Here is a 22,355-nt window from a genome sequence, read left to right as displayed (position 1 = left end):
ACATATATATATATATAAATGTATATATATATATATATTAAAGAAGTGATGCGTGGCGTATGAGCTATACTCCATCAAAATTGTTCAAAAATATATTAAAAATTTGGTATATTAATTTTTGTTGGTATTCTCATAAAATCTTATCCCTAAAAAAATGTAATGAGAAAGAAATGAACAAAAGGCATAAAGTCTCAAGGATTCCTATGGTTTAAATGTATGTATTCTCTCCAAAATTCATGTTGAAACTTAATCCTGAATGCAATGGTATTAAGAGACAGGGCTCTTAGGACATGATTAAGTAATCCTGGTGAAGCCCTTGTAGATGGCACTGGTGAACTTATAAAAGGGCTGCAGGAAATAGCTGGCTGCTGGTTTTTTGCCCGTCCACCTTGTGCTATGTAGGGACACAGCAACAAGGCCATCATCTTGGAAGCACAGAGCGGCCCTCGGCAGACACGGAACCTGTCAGCACCTTGATCTTGGACTTTTCAGCCTCAGGAACCATGAGAAATAAATTTTTACTTCTACATTACTCATTCTCAGGTATTCTGTATAGCAACACAAACTATAAAAAAGATAAAAAGAAAGAACTGTAGCAAGCAAGATATATCAGCTACTTTTCAGAAATCAAAAATCTGATCAAGTGCTAGAAACAGTGCACAGAAAGATGAAAAGTAACCCAGGAAAGAATGGTTAACTAGAAAGACACAAGTGTATTAATGATACAGAAACCCAGAAAGGCTCAGGAATTGGAAGTACCGGTAATCTGTGGGTTCAGAGTTGGTGACAGAACTAAAACTAGAGAACTAGTTTAAAATCTAATCAAACAAAAGTATCTTCGGATTCACTTACCTACCCCATGCAATGGTGACATTCCTACCCCAATTCTGCAGAATTTTGGAAGTGTGCTTTATGCAGGGTCGCTAAACTTGAGGGCATCAGTTGAAGGGGAGGAGTCGATGAATGTACAGATAATAAGCAAAAGTTCTGCATCCAACCCTCTTCCTTCATTTGGTCCCAAGAACACTGCAGGAAAATTTGAAACCCACACTGTCTTCATCCATTCAGGCTTTCTCCAAGGAGCTCTGGTTCCTTTTAAAGGAGACCAGTATTTACAAACCGAAATATGAGTGCTAGGAAATACAAGAATCACACACACAGATAGACGCATACGGCACATACACACATTTCATTTAGATTTGGCCCTAAGAATAGTGAGAATAAGATGTTAAGAGTTCACAAGCATCTCCAATTCTAATTTGATAGACGAAGATTACTCTGGCCTTTCCACCGGCAATGAGAAGCCTGGCTCCCATTCGCCTAAATACAATTACTTATTTGTCCGATCTGTACCAATTTTTCCCTAAACCAGTGACCTGCCCTGCTCTAATTATACAGGACAAGCCTGCCTCATTTTCAATCCCACACTGGTCGGCACCTCTTTTCCCAACCCCAGGAGCAGTTTCCGTGGCTGTTCTGGTCATCATCTCATTTGAGTTCTCCTCTGTGTTCTATTCAAATAGAAGGGAAGAAATATGTAATGAAGTCCTACACTTTTTTTTTTTGCAAATATACATTTTTAAAATGAAACAAAGGGATAATGTGCTGTCAATTTTAAAGTCAAAATGCCTCATTCACATTTAAAGATAAAGCTCACTCTATCAATACAGTAGTTGAGTAATTTGGACAGTAATAACAATATGATTTATTCTCAAACTTTATATTTTTGCTCTTTTGATATATTTTTCCCAAAAAGTAAGGATATAGATAGTAGAATCAAAAGTTTCATCTATTGTTATGAAAAAAATGAATGAGAAATTGATATATTCAGAGATCAAATTTGCAACATAGCCCATCTGAGTTTAGCAACTCAATTAGTCAGTCCTGAGTGAAAAATGAAGCCAAAAACAGCTTCTGATCCTATCTCTACCGTTTTCTAAGCAGGCAATGTGAGATCATTAATTCAGACTATGTTAATTAAGGAACTGAACTTAATGATTTTCAAAATCTCCAAATGTATTACTAAAGTAAAATGTAGAAGAGGCACTTTATTGTGAAGTATTAGTGTGTGTGGGGGAGTGAAATTATAATATGGACTTGTTTTCCTCAAAGCAAATCAATAAAAATGCTTTTGAGTCATCAATAATAGCCAGAGCACTTTCCAAAAGGCTCTTTCTACAAAAAGTTTAAACTCTAATGTAGCATTTAGGAAACCCTTAGGTATAATAACAAAAGAGATATAATCATGGGAAAAAATAATTGAAGACACAAGAATAAGGATGGTCCATTAAATTAATAAAGACAGACTATTTTGATCACAAAAAGATCTGTGAAATGTAAACATTTATGCATGCTTTGGACCAGGGAGTAGAGGACAAATTTCAGCTCGATCAATCATATACACAATAACACACAGGTAATAAATGTCTTGAAACACAAATTTAGTGAAATAAATCATTTTGCATTTCTATGATATGAAACAATAAATTTTATCTATGATAAAATACAATAAAGTGATTAGAAATAATTTTCTTTTCATTTTGATTTTGTTTTTTGGGCACTGGGGATTGAACTCAGCATCTTGCACTTGTGAGGCAGGTGGTGGAACCACTGAGCTAAATCTCCAGCTAGAAATAATATTTTAAAAGCATATAGAGTAACTTTAAAAATGTTTCACAGAATGTCATTGAACAAAAGTAGAAGATTATAAACTTTGGACACACTAGATTCTAACATGTATGATAGATGGGGAAAGGAAGAAAGGAAGGGAAAGAGCAAAGAACTTATAAGGTATATAGTAAAAAATAATAAGCTAACAAAAGCCGTTCAAGATGTTGGTGTTGCTATTGAATGTAACATTTTTCTATGTGGCTCTCTGCATTTTTCAAATATTCACAAATATGCACATATCATTTTGTAATCAGAAACAAATGTTAAACTTGACTGAGTCAACATTGTACATGATGTGTTCAGAGACAGCAAAAACCATGGTGATAATGTTAAAAGAGTACAAGAGGGCCATTTTGGCAGAAGACTTGGATCAACTTCATTTTTTTGTTCTTTCTTTCTTAAATCAGCAAGATTGGATAGCTAAATAGAAAATTCAAAAATATGTCAGAATCCAGTGAAGATGAGGTTGTTCAAATAAAGTATGGGTTGCTAACATAATGGAATAGCAAGCAGCCATTAACAGAATTTAGAACTTGCAAATAAATGTAAGATCAGCAAGTGCAAAATCTTCTCTCCAAAATCCTTTCACATAAAGGTTTTTTTAAGCTGATAAATTTTAATCTGATCGACAAACATACTTTAAATTTCACTGACATTACAATACCGCCATGCACTGTGGCGTTCTTTGTACTCACCCTCTCAACTCACCACAACACACTCCTTTTACCTACTACATAATTTCACGTTCTATTTCTTCTGCTTAAAATGCAACCCTTTTGTGGAGTGGGAAAGATCTGCATGAATTTACAAAGGCTCACAATTCCAGGGAGTGTAGTGTGGTGTCATAAAAATATGCTTCAATATCTAGCAAAGAAAGAAAATTACAGGCTAAAATTTAGCAACAGCTAAGATTTCAGTAGAAGGATTTAATTACTCTGAATCACTCAAAAAGATTCCTAAAACCTCAATAAAACTGACTGCCTAAAATGTTTTATATTCATTCCCCAAATAAAATATACTGATAATACTTAAAAGATTTACATTTGGACATGAAGAACTGATGAAAATAAGTGACATGATCCAAAGAAGCAATTAGCCAAAAATAACTGCATTTAACCTTTTGTAGTTGAGGCTTCTTAGATGAAACATATCAATTTTCTCTTTTTCCAAACAAAGATCTCACCTGTACAAACCTTCTTTCCTATCCCTGCCCCTTTCCTTATTCCTCCTTCCCTTCTTCCTACCCTCATGCTTTCTCTTTCTCTCAACAATAAGATACACACCTACTAGTTCATAGTCCTTTAAACAATAAAATGCTCTTTTCCTCAAGAGATTTGAGGAGAAGGAAATTATCTGTACGACAAATCTATACTTAAGTCATATTTAATTCTGTTCCTGTTGCTAATATAATGAAAATGTGCACATACATAAAACCAAGAAAACCTTGGAATGGATACAGGCCAAGATTTGAATATGTATAATAGACAAGAAAGCCCCACATGTTGCAAGAATTCATTCACTGTCTTTTTTTTTCTCTCATTTTTTAATTTTTATTTTTTTCAGCTTTAATTGAGTTTATTGGTACATTCATTGTCTTTTAACCTTACTCCAAAACAATACATCTATTGTAAAGGAAATCATTTAAGTAACTTTAATGAAATGAATAGATTAGAATGGTGTTAGCATGGTATTGGAATTTACTATAAATTAAGTGTAAATTTTCTTGTTACTTTGGGTTTAGAAAAAAGCATTTGTTATTGAAACTGTGTGCCCACAAAATCGATATGTTGAACTCCTTACCCTGACTACCTTAGAATGTAACCTTATTTGGAAATAGGGTTTTTATGGAAATGATTAACTTAAATAAAGTCATTAGAGTGACACCAAATTTAATATCTCTGTTCTCTTTGTAAAAATGGGAAATTTGAACCAGAAACATGCATAGAGAAAAGATGATGTGAAGGGACGCAGAGAAATCAGTGCCTACAATCCAAGTTGAGAGGCCAGAAGCAAATCCTGCTAACACTGTGATCTTGGACTTCCGGCCTTTAGATCTCTGAGTCAAAACATTTCTGTTTTGAAAAACACCTAGACTGTGATACTTTACTACAGCAGCCCTTGAGAATTAATACAGTATTTCTGCACCTAGAGGTGTATACAATAAAAGTTTGAGGGTAGAGATAAAGGTAGAAGAAAGATAAAAATATTAAAATATTTCTTCCTTGCTCTATTCATTAACTTTTTTTTTTACAGGTTAATAACCAACTCCTGTAATTCCTGGGAAAAGATTCTGCCTCTTCCCTTTCATGGTTATTAAATGATTCTAAAGTTCCTACTAAAATAATAAAAAAAAAGATACATAGCTGAAATTTAAAACAAATGGTTTGCAATACCATAAGAAACAAGTTAAAAGTTGAAATATGACCTCTCTAGGAGGTGACCTTGTTTAATGTCCCTCACTAAAATGCTACTCGGGAACATCTCATAAATATAATGCGAATTACTCTGATAATACTAAATCACATCCACCATCTGTGCCCACACAGCTATTTTTTTTTACAAGTTGAGGAAGAAAAAATCAATGTGAGAAGTGCGATAAATCAGAATACTGCCATGAAAAGGCCATGCAAATAAAATTGCTGATGGGCAAGAAACATATACATGGAGAGACATCTGGTAAAAAAGCAACTTAAAGTAGGAGTTTGAGAAACCATGCTGTGAAGAAGGGACACTCATCTTGACAGGCCTAAATTTAGACTTAGCAGCTGTGTTTAGATTTACAAATCCTTCCAATCTGCCTGCTTATAATAATAATAATAATAATAAATGAAAAAGACCTTCTATGGAACATTGTTGAAAATGTGATTGGGGGAACACCAGGCTCCATTCCATTTCATAAAGGGACACACAACACTCTAATCTTGTTTGAAATAATTACCATTGCTATGTAGTACGTAAGCCCCTGTATATACACCAACTCTTTTATCCATTCTTATTTGTTGGTTTTTTTCTCTGTTTTCTAATACTGCTACCTTGAATATACTCACACTTCCTTGGGTTTATATAGTGATCTATGAAATTTTTCAGGTAATTTTCCCTTCTGACCAAAAACAAAAGTATGATACTGTTTTTAACTATGCTTTGTCCCCACAAAATATCCTGTTGATATTGTCAATTAATATTATTGGTGGTAGGACTTTGAACGGTGATTAGGTCATGAGAGGTATAACCCACTTGAATATGTCATGCAGTTATCACAGAACTAGGTTAGTTCTCTCTAGAGCAGGTAGGCTCCCTATACCCCTGCTCTCTTTATACATGCCCACTTTCCTTCTTGTGTTCACCAGAATTAAAGCAGCACAAGCACCTCACCTAAAGCAGCCACCCAATTTTAGATTTTCCAGCCTCCAGAACTATGAACCAAAATAAAACTCTTCTCTTTATAAATCATTCTGTCTCATCTATTCTATTATAGAAAAAGAAAACAAACCAAGGTATGGTATGGTAAAAGAAAAGTTTTTAGTAAGGCATAGCTAACCTTACATTTAGACATGTACAAACTTTAGGAACTTGGTTAAGTCATTTTACTTTTCTGAGATTTAGTTTCTCACTACAACTTCTTAGAAAGGTCATGCCTCACCTTGGATCAAAGAGAATTAAGGAGAGGATATAAAATTAATATATATTTTAATAATAATATAATAATATTTGCTAGAAGTCTTTATATAAACTATTTTACATGAACCTCATCAAAATGTCTAGAGTATATATATATATATGTTCCTTTTTTTTCTTTTATTGAGTTTATTGGTACATTTTAGGTACACTGTACAGTTACATTTATCATTGGGATCTTGCACCTTTTACATGGCAGGTGGTCTTGGTTCTCATTTTTCCCCTTGTTCCTGCCTCCCATCACCCCCTCCTCCCCTCCTTATGAAAATAAAGTGTTTATATATGTTCCTTTTTAAATACATATACATACTACATACTATTAGCTAATATTCTTTCACCTCTTCTTCTCTGACAAGGAATAGATTAAATAGCTTGTTCAAACATTGACTGCCATTAAACAGAGAAGCCAGGATTTGATCTCCTAACTCCTGTAAGCCAAAGTTGTAACAAAATGTGAAACTGATACCTGAGAGTCATACCTGAATTCCCGACTTACAGTTTCTCATGAAGTAAAATAGAATACTAAAGCAAGAACAAATAAGTATCTATGATCAGTATATTGCTACATAATGCCCCAAATATGAGGAAGTAAATTTTACTATTCTATTACCATGAGTATGAAAACATTTTCTGTAAGGGACAATCAGTAAATATTTTAGGTTTTATGGGCTATTTGGTCTCTGTTAAAACTTCTCAACTTGGCCATTGTAGTATGAAAGCACCCACAGGCAACACATAAATGAACAGAAGTGGCTGTGTTCCAGTACAATTTTATTGAAAAAATGAGGCCAACCATATTTGTCCCATGAGTTTCTGTCCCTGTTTTGTGTTAAAGATATTATATCAAAAGCATCATAATACAGAGATAGATATTATATATATATTCATTTCTATGTCTTAGAATATTCCATAATAAAAATCATTTTGAAAGTTTAAAAGGGGTTCCTTTGAGGGAGATAAGGATATAGTTTTGATTACTGAAGAATTCCTTTAAATTCCTTCGCACAGTTTTCTCATGAAACTTTTAAAGTCCTCTTGATGACTAATAAGTAGGTTGAGGATAAGTTCCATATTTTTAGCATTTCTATTAAGGGCTTTTTTTACACTTAGAAAAACATACACCCACAAGTCAATGTCTTTAATCACATCAATAAGCAAGGATAACTAAAGGAAAAGCTAAAATGCTACAGCTGGAAGGTAAGGCTTCCTCATTAAGTGTGTACTCAAACACTGAGGCAGTTTACACCTATGCCTCGGCAATAAGCCATTATTACTGTGCATCAAAGATGTTTACAGTCATGAATGCTGTATGACAATTGACACTGTCCTAAAGAAAGCTTGGGCTACTAGATACATTCAGAAAATACAAGTGTCCAACTGTGGATTCACTCATGCCTAATGGTGAGCAGAATAAGCCAGGAAAAACACTCTCATCAGAAATTCTGAGGAGGCTGAAGGTATATGCTAGGGACAGATAACACTGACACGCACGCTCAGTAGTGCAACCAGAAATGGTTCGTAATGAGAAAAACCAGATGACTGCACACTTAATAGGTAGGGCTAAAATGGATCCTGGAATGTTTAGTCCTCTACTCCAAAATGTGATCATAAAAGAAGTCCTCCAGGGAAGGGTTGAACTCCCTAGATATGTAGCTCCAGCAACAAATGCATAAAGCTTTTCTGAAGAGATTTAATATATGCTTATATACATACATTACACAAACCTCTACAAGATCAAAACTGATAAACCAAAAACTTCTATCCCCTCATACTTCCAAACTGACTGGAGACCACATGTAACAATTCACTCAAAGAGGGAGGTATGCACATACTATAGCATTTAACAAACAATGCCAGAATTTTATTACTCTCAGAAATAATCAAAAAAGAAAACTTTTTCAAATTGAAAGTACCCTTTTTCCTAAATGTTATTTCCATGGAGGCTACTCTGGTTCCCTGGAAGGTTTTTTTATACTTTCCAAACTTAACTAAGTAGCTGTACATACAGTTGCATACACTAATAATATATTACAATTATCTTCCCCTAAATATAAGCTTCGTAAAGATAAAAACAAATATATTTTGGGATACTGAGAAGAACTTACTACAAACTCAAAGTGAATGTTTATACAGTAAAAAACATTCATTGTATATACCACAGTTATGAACGCTGAGTTTTCTAAGTACCAGCAACTGTGCCTTAGGAACGTTGCATGCATTTTCCTTAGTCCCACCAATAATCTAATAAAGTATGATTACCATCAGCCAGATTTTACAGTGACTTGTGGTACAGGGATGCTAACAGTTCTCCTCAAAATCACTTATGTCTGAATTTGTACAGCTAAGACCTGACCATCACTACCATCAACAGGCACAGAAAGGATCTACTATAATAATTTTACACATTTAACAAATGTTTACCGAATGCCAGCTGTGTGTCCGGCACCGCACTGGGGATACAAAGGTCACCAAGATTGACAGAGTTCTTGCTCTCATGAAGCCTATACTTTTAGTTGGATAGGGAGACAGGGTATAGAAAATAAACACATAGATAAACAACACTATTCCTGATGAAATTATAAGAATAAATGTTGATAAACAAGGGATGTATTCCAGAGAAACTGGACTCATTACTTGGGGAAGGGGTTAAAGCAGGGAGCAGGCAGGATGTGTTTGCTAGAGTCTCAAGGAAGACTTTAAGAATGTAGAGTTAGAAGAAGCCAGCTATGCAAAACACTGAGAAGTCCAGCCTGAGAATAAGGCCCACAGCAGAAAAGAATTTAAGAGCTCAAGGACCAGAAAGGAGACAAATGGCTGGACCATGGGCAACAGTTACTGTGTCAAAATTTCAGTTTTCACATCTTAATCTTATAGAATTTTAAAAGAGTGAGGGGAGAACTCTATGAGGAATGTTGCACCTGAATATTCAAAAGTAAGACATTTGCACATAGCTAGAGATTGCTAACCATCTATATGGTCTTATTCAGATTTCTTATGAGCATTGGCCAGTTAGCGGGTATTAATCATAACTAACGCTGTCCCACTTCTCTCATTACAGCTGGGTAATTTCTTACCTAATGGAAATTTTCTTTCTTTATACTTAACAGTTAAAAATGTGAGTTTATTCACAAAGGTCCAATAATATTGCAATAGACCACTACTGAAGGTGGCATGATTATTCTTACTGTGAAAGAATTATACCTCCTAACTCCCAGGAGACTTTCAGTGCCTCTCTAAGAGGTAAAATACTTCCTCGCTCCAATAGGTTTATCATTGCCTTGATGCGGATAACAGCCTGCCTCTGAAAAGAAGATACGAGAGCTAGTTCCTCTTTCCAGCAACAAATATTTTTTCTCTCTGCTACAGGAGTCACCTACCCCATTTAGGGACTGCTCTTCTAGTCTGCATCCCAAAATGAAGATGACTTACAGAGTGGATTCAAAGTCTATAACAGAATCAAATCCCCAGCTGCAGTTATAAGTAAACAAGCCAGAAATAAAAATGCATCTTAGTTAAGGAACTTAAGGTTGTTGGACTGCAGAATAACTGAGTGAAAGTTGATGAAGATACAATTCAATATTGAAATAGATTAAACAATAAATACACAATTTGCTCATTTTTAGTACAAGAGAATTAGGGATTGTTTTTTTCCAATTTTGAAGATTTATAAACTAAGAATTTGCCATGTGTTTTTGATCACACATGAGATCTTCATTTTAATTCTAAACAGTTTTCTGTTCTTCATATTTCATTTTAAAGGGGTAAACCATTTTTATTTTAAAATAAAAGCTTCTATCTTCCATATTAAAAAGTATAAATTTACAATATAAAATTATAAACAAAATCAAACATGCTAAATAAAAAAATAAGACATACTGTCTGGTTTATATCATACTGTATGATTCTATTTATATAAAATGAACTGAGGAAAAAAATAAAATAAAGCGAACTGAGGAATAAAATACATACAGACAAAAAGTATAGGTTAATGGATGTCTATGGCCGGGTAAGAAAATCAGGATTAATTATAAATCAGCAATGATGAACCTGACTGGGGAGATGGAAATGTCCTAAAACTATTTTTCAGAGATAACTGTACAACTTAGTTACTACTATACATGTTAAATAATCATTTACCAAAAATGAGTTAATTTTATAGGATAAAAATAAATCTCAATCAATTTGGTTTTAAAAAGAAATCCTGTCATCCAGGTGTGATGGTGCATGCCTACAATCCCAGCACTCCAGAAACCAAGGCAGAAGGATTGCTGTGAGCTCCAGGCCAGCCTGGCTACACAGTAATTTCTAGGCCAGCCTGAACGACACAATGAGACCTGGTCTCGAAAAAAAAGACTAATTTGGTTAATTCTGTTTAGTTTAACAACCCAGAAGGAAAAAATCAATGCAATACAAACTCATTTTGCTGAAAATTATACAGTTGATAAATTACATACTCTAATAATCTAGTCTATAAATCTGAAAAACTAACCAGAGGACAGGTCATTCATGAATGTAAATATATTCTAAATGCATAATTTAAATATTCTGTATTGAACATCCCTACCCTCCTACCTTCAAGCAGCTTAATTCATTGGAAATAAATGGAAAAACAAGTTTTACACAAGTGAAATACGTACCTGCTCAAAAGGCAGAATGTATTAAGTATTACAAAGCATTATTATGGAGAACAGGGATAGGCAAGGAATCAATTCAGTCTGGGGAATGAAGGACGTTCTTAGGGAAGAGGCAGTTTTACACTGCACTGTAAATAACAGGAAGGATTTTGATTTCTTGATCCAACAACAATTACTCAGAAGTAGAAAAATACAAAATAAGTTCATGTGGTAAGAAGTAGATCAACCTAGATCAGTGCTTCTAGACCCATGCTTTTCACATTATAATGTGAGGGAAAAAAATCACTCACCAGGAAATCCAGTTCATAGATTCTGAATCACTGGGTCTGCAGCAGGTTAGAAGGCTATATTTTTAACAGTTCTTAAGGGATACAGTAGATTTGTGGGACATACTCTGAGCACTGAGGCTCAAGCGGAGACCGCATAGCAAGAGAGAAAATCCTGAATAGCAATCTGAATGTATGCCCAGAGGCATGTGAGCACATGGATAGACTACAGGCAGAAGGTTAGATGAATAAAGACCTGATTAAGATGTATTATCTGGGAGCATAACACATTTTTTATCATAAAGGCACAAAATATGGGTGTTTCGAACCCCATGTTTACTTTTTAGAATATACCTATTGATGATTAAAAATTTAAATTTAAGAGTTTTATTATATTAAACAATGACTGCTTAACATGAAAAAAAATCACAAAAATAAATCTTTGCATTTTTAATAGCTATTGAGTGTTCATTAAAAAGCATCAAAATTTTCAACATCGACTGTTTTTTGGTGTACAAAGTCTAAAAAAAACAACATAAATAAATTCCTATATGAACTACAATGAAAATGCCAATAGTACTCTACCAAAAAAAATCTTTACTTCAATAACACACCTAGGCAGTCTTCACACATGACAGTAGCACATTACATACACACATATCGCAGATACTGACAGCACATATATTCTGCTTTCCTGGCCTTTTTGTAGGACATACTTAACATCTCACTGGTCTTGCTGTTTTGTCAGAAGGTTCTTATTATATTATACAGTGTGTAGCTAACAGGAACATAAAATATCAATAAAATAAAGTATTAAGTTATTAATATTTATTGCACATTTAGAATAAACATCAACATTTTCACATCAGCTGCATACTTGCTTACAAAACTTAAAAGATAACAACAGAAATAAAAACCTATGTGAACCACAATAAAAATACCAATAGAACTCTACAATAAAAATAACCTTCGCTTCAACTCTCACACCCAGGGCATTCTTCACACATGAAAATTGCATGTTCCTTACACGGGCATCGCCTACACTGATAGCACATATGTTTTGTTTTCCTGTCCTTTCTTGTAGGGCACATTTGACATTTTTTGTTTTTCCTGTTGTCATACTAGGTCTTTGGGATGCTGCTCCTGCTTATTCACTTGTCAGCTCACCAGTGTGTTCTACAACTTTTTTGCATAGTTCCCTGGACAGAAACATTTTGTTTTTCCTCTGCTGTAAATGATCTCTTACTATTTCCAGCCCAAATCACCTAAGAAGACTTCTCTGTGGTATTTTGCACCTGTTATTTTCTTTGTAAACCATCATACTATTTATGCCACATATGTTTAGAATTGAGAAAAACACGATTGGCCAATGCTTTATTTTTTGAATGACATCACAGTTGCTCATAACTCATCAACAACACCTACTCACCTTTGGTTTTGTTGTAGAGAGGTTCTGTCTCAGGCTTTCGCTTTGTCAAGGTTTCCCTATCAATCTCTCCATCATGAAGCAGTGTTGACATCAGCAACCACAGTTTGATTTTCTTTGGCATATATGAGGTCAATGTTATATCTTTCTGAAATCCAAAGATTGTACTATACAATTTTGTTTTAAACTGCAATATTTCATTTGGAATTTCTGATTTGTTCCTGTGTGCAGTACCTGCACTAGTTAACTTGTGTTCTGTTAGCTAATGTAACATCCATTGGAAAATGGTAAATCAACTGTGGAATGTCACATTCCAATTACTTAGAGAGATGGGAGCAACAAGTCTGTTTACAACATCATTCACTTTATTACTACATGAATAAGGACCTCATGGCTGAATTCCAGAATAAATTTCTAAATGGAAAGCATAATATGTTTTTGCATCTACAAAGGCAAACAGTTTATGCCATATTTTGACCCATCACTTTTCCATAAATCTTTTACATTTCTGTGATTACAATAAGAAATCCCTGAAAAGTACAGACCTATGAATGCTTTTGCAGTTCAGCTAGTAAGGTGTCAGAGAAAACATTTTTTAATATAGCTAATGGTGCATGCAGAACGTGTTGCTTGTATTTCATCCTTTGTGCACTTCACAGCATCTTGCAGCACTTTATCTGTTACAATTTCCAACACTGAATGGCAGTGCTTGCTTTCTGTCCAACAGGTTTCACTCCTGCCAAGATCCTCACTATATCTGGGACCTAGTCCTAACATCGGGTCATTCCATTTGGTTGCGTGACCACTTTGCAACATTTCCAGTAGTCAAATACGCACTCACATTGGTGTTTTCCTTATCATTTGAATCAATGAGGTTTGCATTTCCTGTGTCTGTATCAGTTAGTTCTTGTTCCATTTCAATGTCACAGGAATTTTGTTTTCACATGGCCAATATCAAAGTAATAATCATTATCATCATCATATACTCACACCACTCTTCTGTTATGAAAACATGTATTTTACCATAATGAATCATCATCATCCATGCATGAGTAATCTGATGATTCACTTTTGCCCTCCTTCAAAACTTGAAAATTTAGTTTTTCATATGCTATTGTACTGATTTGGGTTACTTCTACTAGAAAATTCAAAATAAAACTTTTTTAAAAAACAAATCCTACAGGAATGTGGGCAAGTTATACCCTCTATGATGCTCAGGTAAACATAATCAATACTTGTTAGAAGGAGAATCATATGAGTGAAAATCTGAGTTTTACATTTTTGCACACATGCCCATACCTTGCTGTTTGTCATACCAAGTGGGTAAAGACAAAGATTGCTTCCTGTATCTCTCAAGAAAAGGTAATGGATGTAGAGCTGGCTAATATTACGCTAAACAAAATGTTACAGTAAAAAGTAAGGGATGTGTTTGTGAAACCTCGTTTTATGCTTGGAAGGTGGTTCTCATAGGTGATGACATAACTAGTGATCATCACACTGGGAACAGAAAGAAGGCACTAACTCTTGAGATCAAGAAGGGAAAACAGATTCAGATTCCTGTAGAATCGTGATATTAATAGCAGAAAACAATACAATAGGCTTGGCAAAAGAAACACTGAGAATTGAAAAATGATAGTTGAGTTGGAATTAAGTTGAAAGGATGAATAGGGTCATCTAATTAATCATTTCCTCTGTTCTCTCAGTTAAATTGAGGAAGTTGTAATTCCATTATAGCACAGTCTTAATAAAGGAAAAAAGTTCAACAGTCACATCCTCCTTTCCTTTTGGAAAGTTAGTCATCCAGCTTGTGCTAGAACATTTTTGCGATGAAATTCACAACTACACTGGCTAATTCATTTAATTTTGGAACTCTCAATTAGAAACTCTTCTTTAAATTGACCTGAAATTTACCCATATATTTTTGATCCAGTCATCCTAGTTTTACCCTTCAAAACTGTAAACATTTATTACACCTATATAATAACTGGTCTTTAAACAGCGTTGTTAAGAGAACCCAAGTCTTTTCCAAGCTATAATACTTTGCTTCTTTTCCACACTTTTTTTTACAGGCCATGCTTACCCAAACATATCATCAGTTAAATCTCTTTATTATTCTCCATAAACATCCAAATGTGTGACAAAACTGTTGCTACTTCCTGTTTCATTAGAAGACAATACTAACAGCAATGCTAAGCTCAGACAACATCTCCAAGCTTTTATCTCAACACAACATTCCAAAGAATTGGTAACAAGGCACCAGCATTTGGAGATGAGAAAATATTTCTCTGTATCTCTAGCACAAATCACCACTCCCTTCTTAAAATACAGAGAGTAAAATGTATCTTCAGAAGTAGCATAGACAGTTCAGAGTACAGTACAATTAATATTCCATATTATCTTGAAAATATGGTGCTTGTTGAGATTCAATATCATATCATTTTCATTTATGCTTTCTGATCTTTCATGCACTAAAAACCAGGAAGAGTTGGGTGAGTTGGCATGTCTGTAATACACCATTTTGGGAGGCTGAGCAGGAGGATCGGAAATTCAAGTTCCACCTGAGCAATTTAATGAGACCCTGCCTCAAAGCAAAAAATAAAAAAAAGAGCTGGGAATATGGCCTAGTTGTACGGCACCCCAGTATCACTAAAACCAACCAACCAACCAACCAACCAACCAACCAAAAAATACACAAACAACGAATGCACATAAAATGGTCTTATAAAGAGCCTCCTCAAACCTATTCTTAAGTTTGTTTTAATTTTATCATCAATCATATAACTCAAAAAGAGAACTTGACTGTTTATCTTCTTGACTTAGGAAAGAATATACGAGTGAAATTTATAGTGGTCAGCTCTATTTTATTAGTCTGTCTCTCTCTCTCTCTCTCTACCTGTGTCCCCCCACCTTCTCCTTTTTATAACCATCAAATTGTTAATACCCTTAAATCAGAAACAAGAGTGTATATACCTTTAAAAAGGGGGTGTTAATATAAACTCACAAATCTTCATATTTATTGTTTATCCTTCATATTTACTATTTACTGTTTTGTTTTATAAACAAAAATATCTGAGACATTGACATTAAATAATTTACTCCATAAAATAAAACTAATAAGCAATGGAGCCAGGATTTCAAAAGCTTGCATAGGCAACAAACGCACAGAATCTACTGCTAGCTACTAAGCTCATGTCTTGATTGTGTTTTTGCTTATAATGTCCTAGAGTTTTCTTCACAAGTTAACAGTTATCACAAATTGTAACTTATCAAAAGATTTAGAAGACTGCTTGTATTAGACAGGCTGTAAACTGTTGTCATAATTACTATTGCTATGTAGCAAACTATCCCAAAATTTGGTGGTATAAAACAACTTTGTTGTTTAATATTTTATTATGTTCAGTGATTTATTGGGTCAGGAATGCCAACAGCACACAGCAAAAATGGCTCTCTTCTTCTCCATTATACCAGAAGTCTCAACTGAGATCTGATGGCTGATGGCACCTGGGTGCTAGAGGATAAAATCACACAGACATCTTCAAGCCACCCACTTAATAGGCTCTCAATGTACCTCATAGCATGAGGGATTTAGGTCACATTTCTTACACAGTAGCTTCAAAAACACAGTGTTACTGGACAAGGTAACACACAATTGTAATCCCAACATTCTGAGAGACTGACCCAGGAGACCACAAACTTGATCAACCTAGAAGACCCTGTCTAAAACTTTAAAAATAAAATCTAAAGGCCGGGCGTGGTGGCGCACACCTGTAATCCCAGCACTCGGGAGGCTGAGGCAGGAGGATTGCTGTGAGTTCGAGACCAGCCTGGGCTACATAGTGAGTTCCAGGTCAGTCTCAACTATAGAGTGAGACCCTATCTCAAAAAACAAAACAAAGCAAAAAATAAATAAATAAAATCTAAAAAGGAGGGCTGGGGATGTAGCTCAGTGTGTAGGACCTGCATTCAATCCTCAGTACTGAAAAAAAAAAAAGTGTTTGTTTTTTTTTTTAAAAAGCACAATGACCCATTGGACAAAGTGATTCCTATATTTCTTTCTTATAGTCTAGGCTTCAAAGTTGTAGGGCATTATTTCTATCATATAGTCACAATCCCACCAGTTTCATGGAGAGGGGCAGAGATCTCAACTCTTCATAGGAGGGAGGTTGGTTACATTATAGAAGAGCATATGGAGAGGGAGATACTAATATGGCCATCTTTAGCCAAAGCTACCTTCCACCCTTAGGACTACATTCTAACTAGTTACTCCTTACTTCCACTCCCAGCCCTCACTCATCTCTTCACTATGCCCTGGGAAGCTGATTCCTGTGGATACATCACAACAGCACCTACACAGGGGAATATGCAGGAGATCCAAGGGCAGGATTCTCATGGTTTATATTTAAATTTTCCTCAAGACCCCCATGCACACATAGCAGGGCTCTTGGAAGGTAACTGGCTTAATGGGAACTTAAAGCTGACTTGCTATAAGACAGTGACTGGCTGGAAGAAGTGAATGTCTGGGGTTTTATCTCCCTCTGCATCTCATCCCTTCGCTCTTTCTGCCATGCCATGAAGAGCTCTCCTCCATCATGACCCTTCTTTGGCGCCAGCTGACTATGGACTCCAATGTGAGCCAAAAACAAGCCCTCTCCTTCCTTAAGTTTTGGGTGTTGGGTATTTAGTTCCAATGATAAAGAGACTAAGACAGAGTTTAGTACCTCAAAAGTGGAGTTGTTGCTGTGACACTACCTGAGTATGTGGTCTGGATACCTGTGGAACTAGTTCAAAGGAGGGGTTTGGAAAAGTTTGAAGATGCTGGCTGGAGAAACAGCCCTGTAAGGTGAACTTGATAGGAGATTCTGGTTTTATGGCTATGCAGAATGTAAGAGTTATAGGGACATGGATGTTTCCACCCAGATTGCAGAAGAAGGCTTCGAAGGACAGGCAATGTATCCCTGAAAGGGCAGAGCCTGAAGCTGTGAGAGAGAAGCCAAAAGCACAGTGAAGACCTCAGCAAGTTGGAGGTACAAGGAATGTGGAACAACTGTGGAGAAAAGCCTCAAGGAGGGAGCAACGCCAGCCCAAAAGAGAAGCCATGAAGGCTACAATCAACGGCAATGTGGTAGGAGCAGAGCCAACTGACATGTCTGGAGTTTGAATCTCACTGCAACTTTACTTTGGTGCTGGACATGGCGCTACAGAATTTAATGTTTACTCTGCTGAGTTTTGGTCTTGAGTTTAGTCCCATTTTTTCTAACCTCCTATTCCTTCCTTTTGATGTGGGAATATTTACCCTGTGCCATTAAATGTCAGCAGTGTTTCATTTTCTTTTTTATTTTTACAGTATTTCACAGATAAAGAGATTACTGTAAGTCTCAGAGACTTTGGACTTTGACTTTTCACCAATGATGGAACTGTTAAGACCTTGGCTACTGCTGAGATGGACTAAATGTATTTTGCATAAAAGGGCACATACCTCTTTTGGTGAACAGGAGTGAAAAGTTTTGGTTTATATCTAGCTGTCCCCCAAAAACCTCACATGTTCATAGGCAGAACTTTGGGGAGGTGAGTAGATTATGGGGGCTTATAGCTGACTTACTGTTAGGAGATAGGGTCTCGCTGGAATAGGTGGGTGTCTGGGAGCATAACCTGGAAAGAGTTATGCCCCCTCTGAGCTCATCCGCTACTTTCTGCTTCCTGTCCACCAACCATGAGCAGCTCTCTTCCACCATGCCCCTCTCTCTTCCACCATGCCCCTAGGCCATGCCATCTCCTCTTGCTGCCAGCCAACTCGGGACTAAAATGTGAGTCAAAGTAAACCTCTCCTCCCTTAAGTTGTGGGTGCTGTTTTTTTTTTTCCCCCTGCAATGAAGAAAGTGACTAAGACAAAGAGGAAAGACATGTGCTCAGGGAACATACTCCCTAGTCCCTTCCTGCTTTTGTTACTACATTGCAGCACTAGCTAAAATCTCTCTATAAACACACTTCTTACAGAAGTGGCACCTTCTCCAGAGCTCCAGCTCTCACTGGGTTCCAGTAACACTATTTCCATTCCTTTTCCCTTCAGAGCTGGGGTGTTATTGTCTTTTGGTTACTTTGAGATTCTAAGTGCCCATTATATACCTTATTTGTCCTTAACCCTGCCTATTAATCTACAAATAGTCCTTGCAGTAAAATCTAATTTCAAACACTAGAAAGTATTCATATTTTTATCAGGATGATGACTGATAGAGGTATACAACAGAAATAAAATATAGGGTGAGAGACAGTGTCAAAAAATTAGCAAGTAGACTTCTACAACCTTCTTCTAGGTATCTGATGGAATTTCAAATAGCATAATTATGACCCTCCATCACTGCTATGCTTTGGATATGGTATGAACCAAGGGTTCCTGTGTTGGGAGCTTTGCTCTCAATGTGCTAACATTGGGAGGCCATCAGACCATTAAGTGGGCCTGCTGGAAAGTCCACAGGACACTGGAGATACAACCCACAAATGGTATTTAAGTAGGTCTCATAGGACCTCCAGTCAATTCTTACCACTCTCCAGCCTCTCTGGCTACCAGTCTGGTCACTCCTTCTTGCTCATCTTGCTATTATGATGCCATCTACTGGGAGGCTTGAATCAGAGCTAAGCTCATGTTGACACCATACTTCTGAACCTCCAAATATGTAAGCAAAAACATCTCTTTCAAAGTTATCCTACTCTAGTTATTTCATTATAGCAATGGGAAAAATGGATGTCTTAATACTATAACCTATATTTTCAATAGTAACCTTTTCTTTTGTGTGTATAGTTTTTTTTCATTAAGTTTATTGGTATATTTAAAGCAAATGATATAGTTACATTTATCGAGATCTTGTACTTTTACATGATATATCTTGGTTCTTGTTTTTTCCCCATTCCAAAGTAAATTTTTCTATAAAAACATGAATTATTATTTCAAAACCCTCCTCAAATCTATTGTCTTATTTTTGATTTATCATTTAAAAATCTTGTTTTTCGTTATTCTTATAAAATATTTTAACTTATATTGTATGTCTTTGCAAAGTGTTTATCAAAAACATACTAAATGATTCACTTGATGGTTTTGCTGGATATTAAAATTAAGCCTACTAGTCCATACCTTCCAGAACTTCCTATTGTTCTATCTCTAGCTTTGGGGTGCCAGTCCATTCCATGGCTTCTCCAAGATGACTGGCTGTAATGAGGATAATTACATCTGCAAGTTTCTCTTTTATCTTAAACTTAGGGTTTAGACAGATCAGCAGTCTGGCATGACAGAAATAAACCTTTGAATTAAAGCTCACTTTGCCCTAATTAAACATAATTGTTACTGTTTGTATCATTTCTTTTTCCTTTGTTTGTTTGCTTGATTGATTGATCCATATCACTGCTTAGTTTTTCCTCCCTTCCAATTTCTCTACTTGTTTTTAAATCAGTATCTTCTTCATTCTCTATGTTTTCCTGAGATTTGGCGTCATTTTCTCCTCACTGGACATTTGAAAATTCAGAACACCATTCTATGTCACTCTCCATCAATTCTTGATTTATATTAACATTTAAAGTTTCCGTCATATATTGCTACATAGACTCAAAAACTTGTTACAAGGAAGAAACATTTTTTTTTCTCAAAGAATACATACTGTAGACATCTTTCACACAAACACACACAAATGTACTTGGCATGTATTTGCTAACAGGTTGTGAGGAAAAAAAAGACATAATAAGACAAAGTTCTTTGAAAAACTTCTGGAAGCGGGCACCAGGGGTATATCCACAAAGTAAGTGATACAGTGACTACGGCTGTGAACGCTCCCAATGTTAACACTGAAAGACAATGGCAGTCAGCTTCAAAAGTGACTGAAGATGCCATCAAAGGTAGGCTAGACCATGGTAGAGTTCCAGAGAGGAGAGTAGGCCAAATGGATGAGACTTTCCTAAATTTGCTTGTCTAACTACAGTTACTGATTGGAAATTTTAACTTACTGAAATGTAAGCAGGTAGATAATTTTAAATTTTCCAACTGTAGTAGTTTTTTCAGACTTTAGACAAAATACATCTTTAATCTATGTAGCCAGTTTCTACAGAAGTGGTTCTTCACTTTCTCTAAGCACCTAACAAATGCAGTTAACCATCATAAGCAGGGTGGGTCCAGTGCAAGGTCTGAAGCTTACACAGCTTGAAAGGCCACCTTTTCAAAAGAAAGCAAAATTACAAACAAGAGAAAATTAAGAAGAAAAGTTAAGTTTTATTGAGAATGAGAAAAAAAAAAAACTCAACAGATAATTGGAGGCATGGATATACAGATTTCTTATTTTGAGGCAGCTTTCTGCCGCTGACCAGGAGCGCTCATTGGAATGGTTCTGGTCATAGCGTGTCGTGTGCTTTGCACCTGGAACATCAACAACCCCAGCAATCCCCACCACTCCCCCAGGCCCGAGCAGATGAACAGCTCTGCAGCCTCAGTGTCATCAGCTTCGCCTTGAATCCGCCTCTAACAGCAAGGTCTCACTAAAGCAGGGACTGAAAAGCCATCTGGGACACTCAGCCTCCCCGAGGAAAGGCACCACCTGGTAAGTTTACAATTCCACGTGATTTTGATATGCAACGGCAGCTCCCAGCCCAAAGATGGTAATCACAGGCTGTATAGTCATAGACTGCTGTTCACGATTTATGGGCAATGTAAAATAGGAAAGTAGAGCAAAAAAATATATATATATATCAAGTATGTGCAGAATACAAAAATGTTAGCCTTTTACAACTAATCATAAAAATAATTTCATTGCCTTATAATTTAAATAAATGGAAAAGGCAACAGCACACGTTTGTGATGCTCTGTCTGAACATCTAGAATGCAGCCTGGCCTTATCATTGCATTCAACCCTAAGTGGAAAAAAACAGATCTTAAATATTTCTCTTTAAAGTCTGAGTTCTTTTCCAACTTCTATTTGCTCTCTCAGAATAAAAGCATGGTTAAGTGGGTTGGCAGCTTTAACTACCATCTCAAGGTAACATTTACCTTGGTAACAAATACAGTGCTCCGATCTGAACTCAAGTGTCCTATTAGCAACTTGAGAAACTGGAGTGACATCCGATCGCTCCACAAGGTATTTTTCTTTTCCAAAACCTTTAAGAAATGACAACTACACCAGTGCCCACACACCCAAAGTCTACCACTAACCCCCACAAGTCCATTCCCTCCAATTACAATTCAAGCCAAGATGAACTTCTCGTCCCAAATGCCAGGAGGAAAGAGAGAAAGGAAAGCTGCCTGCTGTGGGCTGGAAGGCAGTAGCTGACCACCTGAAAAAGCCTCAGCCCTGCAGCTTCCTGTTCCCACGACCGCTTTCTCCTGTTGAGCGGATCTCCTGGCACCTATCCTGTCTGGATTTGAGACTCACTTCGAGTGTCACGCAACTCTCAAATCCACAATCAACAACACTAAATCCAAAACAAATTCCGTCAATTCGGCTGATTCTCCCCAGTTCCGAGTCGGCCGCGCCCAAAGAGAAGCTGGCGTGGCGGAGTCAGCTTCAGGCCACCCGCCCCCGCGGTTCGGGGACTGTCACAAGGAGCTGTCAATGTCGGAGGGAAACAATCACAACTTTACGGGCTCCGCGAGGCCAAGGCCCTGCCCAGCCGAAGGTCAAAGTACGGAGGAGGGAGAGGCTGGGGCTCAAA

General features: G+C 36.3%; 1 protein-coding gene and 1 long non-coding RNA gene across 3 annotated transcripts in view; one reads left to right on the top strand and one right to left on the bottom strand.

Moving 5' to 3' along the window:
- The window catches only part of Snx7 (sorting nexin 7), a 79,328-nt gene extending 78,300 nt beyond the window's left edge, over positions 1 to 1,028 (bottom strand). The window contains exon 1 of one of the 2 annotated variants that reach the window (XM_033758294.1): positions 857 to 1,028. In XM_033758294.1, the coding sequence (XP_033614185.1) occupies positions 857 to 874 (18 nt within the window). In that variant the 5' untranslated portion in view covers positions 875 to 1,028. Of the gene's footprint in view, positions 1 to 852 lie in introns of both variants that reach the window. The other variant, XM_010639919.3, reaches the window with a different exon arrangement.
- Positions 1,029 to 20,975: 19,947 nt separating this feature from the next.
- The window catches only part of LOC117284013, an 18,424-nt gene continuing 17,044 nt past the window's right edge, over positions 20,976 to 22,355 (top strand). Inside the window, exon 1 of the long non-coding RNA XR_004515089.1 lies at positions 20,976 to 21,247. This is a non-coding gene — a long non-coding RNA (uncharacterized LOC117284013). The remainder of the gene's footprint in view (positions 21,248 to 22,355) is intronic.

This window comes from Fukomys damarensis, unplaced genomic scaffold (genome assembly GCF_012274545.1).
Source record: "Fukomys damarensis isolate Sample0158 unplaced genomic scaffold, DMR_v1.0_HiC HiC_scaffold_33, whole genome shotgun sequence".
Taxonomy (NCBI): Eukaryota; Metazoa; Chordata; class Mammalia; order Rodentia; family Bathyergidae; genus Fukomys; species Fukomys damarensis.
The sequence above is the reverse complement of the archived record's forward strand: the minus strand, read 5'-3'. Positions and strand labels throughout refer to the sequence as shown.